This window comes from Bos taurus, chromosome X, assembly GCF_002263795.3.
Source record: "Bos taurus isolate L1 Dominette 01449 registration number 42190680 breed Hereford chromosome X, ARS-UCD2.0, whole genome shotgun sequence".
In the NCBI taxonomy this organism is placed as follows: domain Eukaryota; kingdom Metazoa; phylum Chordata; class Mammalia; order Artiodactyla; family Bovidae; genus Bos; species Bos taurus.
The window spans coordinates 74,219,891-74,231,962 of NC_037357.1; the positions used below are offsets into that span (position 1 = coordinate 74,219,891).

At 37.6% G+C, this 12,072-nt stretch overlaps 1 protein-coding gene across 1 annotated transcript in view; it reads left to right on the top strand.

The window, feature by feature from the left end:
- The window catches only part of LOC519208 (fibronectin type III domain containing protein 3C1), a 66,754-nt gene extending 58,265 nt beyond the window's left edge, over nucleotides 1–8,489 (top strand). Inside the window, exons 25-26 of the mRNA XM_024988398.2 lie at nucleotides 2,780–2,901; nucleotides 3,370–8,489. Of these exons, the coding sequence (XP_024844166.1) occupies nucleotides 2,780–2,901; nucleotides 3,370–3,708 (461 nt within the window). The 3' untranslated portion in view covers nucleotides 3,709–8,489. The remainder of the gene's footprint in view (nucleotides 1–2,779; nucleotides 2,902–3,369) is intronic.
- Nucleotides 8,490–12,072: the final 3,583 nt, after the last annotated feature.

A 12,072-nucleotide genomic window follows, 5' to 3' on the forward strand; every position in this document is an offset into this window, starting at 1 on the left:
GCTCACATCCATACATGACCACAGGAAAAACCATAGCCTTGACTAGACGAACCTTTGTTGGCAAAGTAATGTCTCTGCTTTGCAATATGCTATCTAGGTTGGTCATAACTTTCCTTCCAAAGAGTAAGCGTCTTTTAATTTCATGGCTGCAGTCATCATCTACAGTGATTTTGGAGCCCAGAAAAAATAAAGTTTGACACTGTTTCCACTGTTTCCCCATCTATTTCCCATAAAGTGATGGGACCGGATGCCATGATCTTTGTTTTCTGAATGTTGAGCTTTAAGCCAACTTTTTCACTCTCCTCTTTCACTTTCATCAAGAGGCTTTTTAGTTCCTCTTCACTTTCTACCATAAGGGTGGTGTCATCTGCATATCTGAAGTTATTGATATTTCTTCCGGCAATCTTGATTCCAGCTTGTGTTTCTTCCAGCCCAGCGTTTATCATGATGTACTCTGCATATAAGTTAAATAAACAGGGTGACAATATACAGCCTAGACGTACTCCTTTTCCTATTTGGAACCAGTCTGTTGTTCCATGTCCAGTTCTAACTGTTGCTTCCTCACCTGCATACAAATTTCTCAAGAGGCAGATCAGGTGGTCTGGCATCCCCATCTCTTTCAGAATTTTCCACAGTTTATTGTGATCCACACAGTCAAAGGCTTTGGCATAGTCAATAAAGCAGAAATATATGTTTTTTCTGGAACTCTCTTGCTTTTTCCATGATCCAGCAGATGCTGGCAATTTGATCTCTGGTTCCTCTGCCTTTTCTAACACCAGCTTGAACATAAGGAAGTTCACGGTTCACATATTGCTGAAGCCTGGCTTGGAGAATTTTGAGCATTACTTTACTAGCGTGTGAGATGAGTGCAATTGTGTGGTAGTTTGAGCATTCTTTGGCATTGCCTTTCTTTGGGATTGGAATGAAAACTGACCTTTTCCAGTTCTGTAGCCACTGCTGAGTTTTCCAAATTTGCTGGCATATTGAGTGCAGCACTTTCACAGCATCATCTTTCAGGATTTGAAATAGCTCAACTGGAATTCCATCACCTCCAGGACTAGCTTTGTTCGTAGTGATGCTTTCTAAGGCCCACTTGACTTCACATTCCAGGATGTCTGGGCTCTAGGTCAGTGATCACACCATTGTGATTATCTGGGTCATGAAGATCTTTTTTGTACAGTTCTTCTGTGTATTCTTGCCATCTCTTCTTAATATCTTCTGCTTCTGTTAGGTCCATAGCATTTCTGTCCTTTATCAAGCCCATCTTTGCATGAAATGTTCCTTTGGTATCTCTGATTTTCTTGAAGAGATCTCTAGTCTTTCCCATTCTGTTGTTTTCCTCTATTTCTTTGCATTGATCACTGAAGAAGGCTTTCTTATCTCTTCTTGCTATTCTTTGGAACTCGGCATTCAGATGTTTATATCTTTCCTTTTCTCCTTTGCTTTTCGCTTCTCTTCTTTTCACAGCTATTTGTCAGGCCTCCCCAGACAGCCATTTTGGTTTTTTGCATTTCTTTTCCATGGGGATGGTCTTGATCCCTGTCTCCTGTACAATGTCATGATCCTCATTCCATAGTTCATCAGGCATTCTATCCATCAGATCTAGGCCCTTAAATCTATTTCTCACTTCCACTCTATAATCATAAGGGATTTGATTTAGGTCATACCTGAATGGTATAGTAGTTTTCCCTACTTTCTTCAATTTAAGTCTGAATTTGGCAATAAGGAGTTCATGATCTGAGCCACAGTCAGCTCTTGGTCTTGTTTTTGTTGACTGTATAGAGCTTCTCCATCTTTGGCTTCAAAGAATATAATCAGTCTGATTTTGGTGTTGACCATCTGGTGATGTCCATGTGTAGAGTCTTCTCTTGTGTTGTTGGAAGAGGGTGTTTGCTATGACCAGTGCATTTTCTTGGCAAAACTCTATTAGTCTTTGCCCTGCTTCATTCCGTATTCCAAGGCCAAATTTGCCTGTTACTCCAGGTGTTTGTTAACTTCCTACTTTTGCATTCCAGTCCCCTATAATGAAAAGGACATCTTTTTTGGGTGTTAGTTCTAAAAGGTCTTGTAGGTCTTCATAGAACCGTTCAACTTCAGCTTCTTCAGCATTACTGGTTGAGGCATAGACTTGGATCACTATGACATTGAATGGTTTGCCTTGGAAACAAACAGAGATCATTCTGTCGTTTTTGAGATTGCATCCAAGTACTGCATTTCAGACTCTTCTGTTGACCATGATGGCTACTCCATTTCTTCTAAGGGATTCCTGCCCACAATAGTAGATATAATGGTCATCTGAGTTAAATTCACCCATTCCAGTCCATTTTAGTTTGCTGATTCCTAGCTTCTCTTCTTTTCTCAGCTATTTGTAAGGCCTCCTCAGACAACCTTTTTGCCTTTTTGCCTTTCTTTTTCTTGGGGATGGTCTTGATCATTTTCTCCTGTACAATGTTACGAACTTCCGTCCATAGTTCTTCAAGGCACTCTATCAGATCTAATCCCTTAAATCTGTTTGTCACTTCCAAAGTTGTAAAAGATATTACTAGAAAATAAAATATTTTTATTAATTGACAATTTTAAGTGCTTAAAGATTTTATTACAAGCATTAAGATGCTGGTGATACAGCAAAAGTCTTTACAATAAGAACTAAAAATATATATCACTTAATCTTACATGGGTTACCTTTTACTGACCATATAAAACTGTATGAGAGATTTCAATGTTTTCAAGACCACCTGGGCAAAGTGGAACCATCTAAGCTGAAATTCTCTTTTTCTAGCACCTAAATTGCACCACTTGAATAACAATACTTGTGAGGTCAAATGGGAATCTTTGGAGCCAATAAATGGAGATTCCATAGTTTACAGTCTTCAGGTCATCAGTGGAAGTGGAACTGACCTGGTAAATTCTTATAAATTTTGTCTTTGTAATTTATAGTTTTACATCCTGCTGGGGACTGAGCTCTTGTCAAAGAGTACAATATTCTTTTATGATGTTGAAAGTAACTAAATCTTATCCAAAAATCCTATCTGGTCCTAAATATTTATGTACATAATACTTGGGAACAATTTGTTTATGTATTTAACTTAATATTATTGGATGTAGTTATTTTTAGATTCCACTGACCACATGCCAAGCCATTTCAAACCAAATGGAATTTAATGTTTAACAGTTAACAGTCTTTGTTATCTGTTATATTGAAGAAAATTACACCTAAATAGTACTGGGATCTCAAGATATTAGAGACTGTAACAGTAAACTTTTATTTTGTTGTGAACATATTCATGCAATGTTTCCTGTTGTCAAAAACCTTTTTTTTTTTTTTTTTGTAAGAAAATACAATTTTAATTTTGACTCTTTTTCATTTAGATTTACAAAGGACCGAACACATCATTCTCCTTTTCCAACTTTCTCACAAATTCACATTACCACTTCAAAGTCTGCGCTGGACGTCAATGTCAGAATTCTGCTGGGATACAAGAGCTCTGGGGACAATGTAGCCCAAGTGCTCTTTTCTCAACCTATAAGCAACAGCCGGGGCCTGGTAAAGATGTTAGAGGAAGGCAGGGAAGCAGCCCTAGTGAAGGGAAACATGAAAAACCCAAGATAGAGATGAGTGATGATACCTTTGTTCTAATCCTTGTAATAGGATTTGCACTAATTGCCATTCAATGTGCTGCTATGATTCAGTACCTCCTTATCAACTAATCTATTTTTACACATTTTCAACTTTTTTAGGAAGTTCTAAAACAAATTACATCAAATATAGAAATTGCTAGATGCATCTCAGTTCTTAAAAGTAAATTTTATTAGGTAGAAATCCTTATGAACTTTTATCTGACATCAAAAGAACTGCCTTCAAGAAATTCATTTTTAATTAAAAAAAAAAGAAATTCATTGTGAGAGTAGAAGAGTTTTTTTTAGAAAATAAGTATATTTTAAATTTGAGAATTTTAGCAACACTCCACTATTATGTAAAATGACCTAAAACCTCTCTTGAAAACTATTCCCTGTCTTAATTTTTCAAATGAATATTTTGCAAAGTTTTAAGAGTTATGAGAGGATAAAAGCATTTCCAAATTTTATACAGAACAAAATGGTAAAAATCAATTCTACATGTCAACTTACATTCATATGAAATAATAAAAAGTATCTACCAACTTTATGTACTGTACTGTAATTTTTTCAAGGTAACATACTCAGCTGTTTGGCTTGTGCTCTGATAATTACTTTGATAGTGGGAAAGTACTAATTTACAGCACTTTGGGAGTGGAAGTAGGGAAATAGGAAGCCATTTTATACCATTCTAAGCTCTTTCAAATACACTCAGTGCCGATTATTCTGTAACTGGAATAATTAAACATGATACATATGATTATTCATATTTTACATGGAATATTTAAATGATTTATTCTCAAAATTGATGCATTCATATTTATTTCTAGTTACAAATGAAGCATCTCTCTCTATTCTCACAATCTTTCAGGAGCTGTTTTGGCCATCTTGCAAAGGAGATGTCACCCTCTCTAAAGAATATTTCTTCAGTTCAGTTCAGTTCAGTCGCTCAGTTGTGTCCGACTCTTTGTGACCCCATGAATCGCAGCACGCCAGGCCTCCCTGTCCATCACCAACTCCCAGAGTTCATTCAGACTCACGTCCATCGAGTCAGTGATGCCATCCAGCCATCTCATCCTCTGTCGTCCTCTTCTCCTCCTGCCCCCAATCCCTCCCAGCATCAGAGTCTTTTCCAATGAGTCAACTCTTCACATGAGGTGGCCAAAGTACTAGAGTTTCAGCTTTAGCATCATTCCTTCCAAAGAAATCCCAGGGCTGATCTCCTTCAGAATGGACTGGTTGGATCTCCTTGCAGTCCAAGGGACTCTCAAGAGTCTTCTCCAATACCACAGTTCAAAAGCATCAATTCTTCAGAACTCAGCCTTCTTCACAGTCCAACTCTCACATCCATACATGACCACAGGAAAAACCACAGCCTTGACTAGACGGACCTTTGTTGGCAAAGTAATGTCTCTGCTTTTCAATATGCTATCTAGGTTGGTCATAACTTTCCTTCCAAGGAGTAAGCGTCTTTTAATTTCATGGCTGCAGTCACCATCTGCAGTGATTTTGGAGCCCAGAAAAATAAAGTCTGACACTGTTTCCACTGTTTCCCCATCTATTTCCCATGAAGTGATGGGACCGGATGCCATGATCTTCGAATATTTCTTACCTTTATTGAAAATGTTTAAATATTATCTCTATTTCAGTTTGCTCTTTGTGTTTCAAAAATGAAAATCATAAGTTGGCCCATTTTCACATGGGCTAATTTTGGCATACCCAATGAAATTGCACTGATACGTGGTGTGTTACAGAAAATTTATTTAGGTGGTTGCTGTTCAATTTAGAGCTTGATGTATTGTTTAAATATGAAAAACATAAAACAGTTTTCTTCAAAAGTAAATTGTGATACCATATTAATCCACATTCTAAACGAATATTACCTTCATATTTTAACATTAAAGAATACTAAAAATGAAATTTTTAATGTAATAACTTGTTATATACACCACGGAAATAATATTTTAAAGCCTATTTTAAAAAATATATCTTATCAGTCTTTCTTTGCCTATAAGCAAACATTTCCTTAAAATTTACCTAGTGGAAAATAATTTAAAGGTGTATTTAAAATCTTACCTATATAGTAATTTGCTTTTAATGGAAAATGGAAAATTCTCTCAATTTAAAATACCTTGTAAGATTGATAATTAAACTGAATACACTTTAATCTGCTAAAAGTAAATGTTTTGCAGCTTTTATATTTCATATACCTACATTCATCAAACTAATGTAGAACCTAAAATTTACACTTATTAAAGTATTACTATCATAGGAAACATTTTTAAATACCAATAAAAATAACAAAATTATTCCCCTGCTATTTTTGAAACGGGACTTGTACAAGTTTATTTGGAATAATTATCCCCTTGATATTACATATTTATCTCCTCCCAAAGAAACTAGAAAAATTACAACCAGTTTAAGATGTCTTTTTTTTAATTTATTTTTAATTGAAGGATAATTGCTTTACAATATTCTGTTGGTTTCTGCCATATATCAACATCAATCAGCCATAGGTATACATATGTCCCCTCCCTCTTGAACCTCCCTCCCACCTCCCACCCACCTGACCCATCAAGGTTGTCACAGAGCACCGGACTTGGGCTCCTTGCGTCATACAGCAAAATCCCACTGGATATCTAATTTTACATGTGGTAATGTATATTGTTCAATGCTACTCTCTCAAGTCTTCCCACCCTCTCCTTCCCACCTTGTGTCCACAACTCTATTCTCTTTGTCTGCATCTCCATTGCTGCCCTTCATATAGATTCATCAGTATCATCTTTCTAGATTCCATATATATCTAGATGTCTTTAACTGGCTGTTACAACATTGTTTTATAAATCTTGTTTCTGACTTTTTTCTAATTCTAGGGCATTGTATATTCTGAATATCAGAAGAATAAGGTTTTAGTCTCATCTCTGCTACTAACAAATTTTATGACCTAAAGAAAACCCACAAAAATAAACTCAAATGGATTAAAGACTTAAATGTAAAGCCAGAAACTATAAAACTCTTAGAGGAAAACATAGGCAGAACACTCTTTAACATAAATTGCAGCAAGATCCTCTTTAACCTACCTCCTAAAGTAATGGAAATAAAAACAAAAATAAACAAATGAGAACTAATTAAATTTAAAAGCTTTTGTACAGCAAAGGAAACTATAAACAAGGTGAAAAGACAATACTCAGAATAGGATAAAATATTTGGAAATAAAGCAACTGACAATGGATTAATCTGCAAAATACACAAGCAGCTCATGCAGCTTAATATAAAAAAAGAACAACTTAATAAAAAAGAGGGCAGAAGACCTAAACAGATATTTCTCCAAAGAAGACATGCTGATGGCTAATAAACACGTGAAAAGATGCTCGGCATCACTCATTATTAGAGAAACACAAATAAAAACTACAATGAGGTATCACCTCACACAGGTCAGAATGACCATCATCAAAATATCTACAAACAATAAATGCTGGAGAGGATGTGGAGAAAAGGGAACCCTCTTACATTGTTGGTGGGAATGTAAATTGATAAAACCACTATGGAGATTCCTTTAAAAACTAGGATATTGATGTATGGCAGAAACCAACACAATATTGTAAAGCAATTTTCCTCCAATTTAAAAAAAAATAAATAAAAATAGGAGTAAAGCTACCATATGACCAGCAATCCCACTCCTTGGCATACACCCTGAGAAAACCATAATTCAAAAAGACACATACATCCCAATGTGTCTTTTTGACACACTCTAATACTTTGGCCATCTGATGCAAAGAACTGACTCCTTGGAAAAGACCCTGACGCTGGGAAAGATTGAAGGCAGGAGGAGAAGGGGACAACAGAGGATGAGATGGTTGGATGGCATCACCAAGTAGATGGACATGAGTTTAAGCAAGCTCCAGGAGTTGGTGATGGACAGAGAAGCCTGGTGTGCTGCAGTCCATGGGGTCACAAAGAGTTGGACATGACTGAGCGACTGAACTGAGTTGATCCCAATGTTCATTGCATCACTATTTACAATAGCCAGGACATGGAAGCAACCTAGATGTCCATCATCAGATGAATGGATAAAGACGTTATGATACATATATACAATGGAGTATTACTCAGCCATAAAAAGGAATGAATTTCAGTCAGTTGAACTGAGGTGGATGAACCTAGAGCCTGTTATAGAGTGAAGTAAGTCAGAAAGAGAAAAACAAATATTGTATATTAATGCATATATATGGAATCGAGAATAATGGTACTGATTAACTTATTTGCATGGCAGGAATAGAATCACAGACATAGAGAATGGACTTGTGGATACAGTGGGGGAAAGAGAGGGTGGGATAAATTGAGAGGGCAGCACTGATATATATACACTACCATGTGTAAAACAGATAACTAGTAAGAAGATTCTGTATAAAACGGGATTCTCAGCTTGGTACTCTGTGACAACCTAGAGGGGTGGGATGGGGAGTTGGGAGGAAGGCTCAAGAGGGAGGGGATATATGTATACTTATAGCTGATTTGCATTGTTGTATAGCAGAAACCAATATAACATTGTAAAGCAATTATCCTCCAATTATTTTTTTTTTAAAGAATGGAACAACAAGGTCCTACTGTATAGCACAGGGAACTATATTCAATGTCCTCTGATAAACCACAATGGGAAAGAATATGAAAAAGAATGCATATGTATGTGTATAACTAAGTCACTTTGTTGTACAGTGGTAAATAACACAACAATGTAATTCAACTATGTATGCATGCTAAGTCACTTCAGTCATGTCCGACTCTTTGTGATCCAGTGGAACTATAATTGAATTTTTTTAAGTTTTTTGATGTGGGCCATTTTTAAAGTCTTTATTAAATTTGTTACAACACTGCTTCTGTGTTATGTTTTGGTGTTTTGGCCACAAGGCATGTGGTATCTTAGCTCCCTAACCAAGGATCGAACCTGCACCCTCTCCATTGGAAGGCAAAGTCTTAACCACTGGACCACCAGGGCAGTCCCTATAATTGAATTTAAAAAAGGGAAAAAAGAAAACCCTTTCCCTTCTATAGGCATCAATTGTATAAAATATTAATAAATAAAACTTACAGGTAGATGATCTTTAAAGTTCTTTTCACATCTAAGAGTCTATCCTGATACATCAGCTATAATGCTGGTATACTAAACTCAAGCAGATTAAGTCAATAATTCCACATAGAGGTAGACAAATAGCAATTAGGCAGAGTCAAGAAGAACAGTAGCACCTAATAGGTACCATCTTGGGTCCAATTCACTGGAGTCCCTATTCTTTAGGGGACCCCAGATTTGCCTTGCCTATTTTTATCTTCTTCTATACCACTGAAAAACCAAAAATCTCCATAACATTTCAGCTACTTTCTTACCCATGCAGCAAGCCTATAACTGCTTCTTGATTGTCTGCTGCTGCTGCTGCTAAGTCGCTTCAGTCGTGTCCAACTCTTTGTGACCCGATAGGCAGCAGCCCACCAGGCTCCCCCGTCCCTGGGATTCTCCAGGCAAGAACACTGGAGTGGGTTGCCATTTCCTTCTCCAATGCATGAAAGTGAAAAGTGAAAGTGAAGTCGCTCAGTCGTGTCCAACTCTTCACGACCCCATGGGCTGCAGCCCATCAGGCTCCTCTGTCCATGGGACTCTCCAGGCAAGAGTACCGGAGTGGGGTGCCATCGCCTTCTCCACTTGATTGTCTAAGAACTGTTTACTGCTCACTACCTGAGAAAATAGAAGTGTGAAGAGATCCCATCAGTGGATGGCTTTCTTCTTAAAGCACATAATTGCCCAAGATGTGAGCAAAGAAAAGCTCATGAAAAGTAGTTCTTGGTAGAAATCAGATGATGTCAACAACCAACTCAAGCATATGTTCATGCCCCTTGGGGGTTCTCACATTCATCCCACAGATATGCACTGCTTCCCCTTTAATATATGTGCCAAATTTAGATTAAAACCCACTTTCTGGGTTAACTATAAACAGGCACAACAGATCTTACTAGGGTGATGGAACTGTTCCAAAATTGTATTAAGGTGATAACTGGATAACTTGGTAAGTTTATTAAAAATTACTGAATTGGATGGGGTAGGGATGGATTGAGAGTTTGAGATTAGCTGATGCAAAGTCTCATATATAGAATGGATAAGCAACAAGGTCTTACTGTATAGCACAGGGAACTAGATTCAATATCCTGTGAAAACCCATAATGGAAAAGAATATGAAAAAGAATATATATATATATATATATATATATATATATATATATAACTGAATCACTTTGATGCACATCAGAAACTAACACGACATTGTAAATCAGCTATACTTCAATAAAATAAACCTTAAAAAACATTGAACTGTATGCTTAAAATGAGTTAATTTTATGTTATGTAAATTACACCTCAAAATGTTATTTACAAACAACCTTGCTATATCACCAGGCTTCCCTGGTGGCTCAGACAGTAAAGAATCTGCCTGCATTGCAGATGACATAATCCTCTACATAGAAAACTCTAAAGATACCACCAGAAAATTACTAGAGCTAATCAATGACTACAGTAAAGTTGCAGGATATAAAATTAATACACAGAAATTTCTTGCATTTCTATATGGCAAAACCACTACAATGTTGTAAAGTAATTAGCCTCCAATCAAAATAAATAGATTAAAAATAAATAAATTTAAAAAATTTTTTAAAAAGCTTTTGCACAACGAAGGAAACTAAACAAAGTGAAAAGACAGCCTTCAGAATGGGAGAAAATAATAGCAAACGAAGCAACTGACAAACAATTAATCTCAAAAATATGCAAGCAGCTCCTGCAGCTCAATTCCAGAAAAATAAATGACCCAATCAAAAAATGGGCCAAAGGACTAAACGGACATTTCTCCAAAGAAGACATACAGATGGCTAACAAACACATGAAAAGATGCTCAACATCACTCATTATCAGAGAAATGCAAATCAAAACCACAGTGAGGTACCATCTCACACTGGTCAGAATGGCTGCTATCAAAAAGTCTACAAACAATAAATGCTGGAGAGGGTGTGAAGAAAAGGGAACCCTCTTACACTGTTGGTGGGAATGAAAACTAGTACAGCCACTATGGAGAACAGTGTGGAGATTCCTTAAAAAAAATTGGAAATAGAACTGCCATGTGACCCAGCAATCCCACTGCTGGGCATACACACCGAGGAAACCAGAACGGAAAGAGACACAAGTACCCCAATGTTCATCGCAGTACTGTTTACAATAGCCAGGACATGGAAGCAACCCAGATGTCCATCGGCAGATGAATGGATAAGAAAGCTGTGGTACATATACACAGCACGGCAAAACCAATACAATATTGTAAAGCTAAAAAAAATTTTTTTAATTTCAAAAAAAATAAAGCCAAAAAAAATTAGATATGTTTTCAAAAAATTTTTAAAAAAGAATATTATTCATTTATTAAAAAGAATGCATTTGAATCAGTTCTAATGAGGTAGATGAAACTGGAGCCTATTACACAGCACGAAGTAAGTCAGAACAAAAACACACCAATACAGTATATTAACGCATATATGTGGAATTTAGAAAGACAGCAAAAGAGACATAGATGTAAATTAAGAACAGACTTTTGGACTCTGTGGGAAAAGGCGAGGGTGGGATGATTTGAAAGAATAGCATTGAAACATGTATATTATCATATATAGAATAATGACCAGTGCAAGTTCAATGCATGAAGCAGGGCACTCAAAACCGGTGCTCTGGGACAGCCCAGATAGATGGGGTGGGGAGGGAGGTGGGACAGAGGTTCAGGATGGGGGACACGTGCACCCATGGCCGATTGATGTTGATGTATGGTAAAAACCACCACAATGTTGTAATTAGCCTCCAATTAAAATAAATTAATTTTTTAAATAAAAAAAGTAAATGACAGGGCTTTGAGTGTGAGAACAGCTGACCAAATGCCTGCTGGGTGGAGAGCAGGCTATAGGCTAGAGTTGCCAGATTTGGCAAATAAAAATAGGGGACGCTAAAAATTTGTTCGTCGTTGATTCAAATTTAACTGGGTTTTCTGCATTTGACCAGGCAGCCCCACCACAGAGGCAGGTGGAGGCAGGGCGTCTGCAGACATTTCAGGGAGACTTAAGGGGCCAGGGTGGCGGCAGGGGAGGTAAGGAGGGGCCCCAGAAAAGTCAAGGGTGGCCATATTGTGCACTTTTCCGGGGAACAGCTCTGGGAAGGCGAACTTATCCGCTCGTCCAAGCGTTGGGCAAGGGCTCTTCAGGGAAGGCTTCCGCGTCTCTTCAAGCCTCCTGCGCCGTGGATTCCCTGCAAGCCCGCAAGCCCGGCCGCCCTCAGCCTCCGCGGGAGGGGAGGAGGCGAGGGAACGTCCGCCCGCGGAGCAAGGGCCAGCGCGGTAACCCCGCCTTCCGCGATCGCAGGGGAGGGGCCTGAGCGAGGAACCCTAG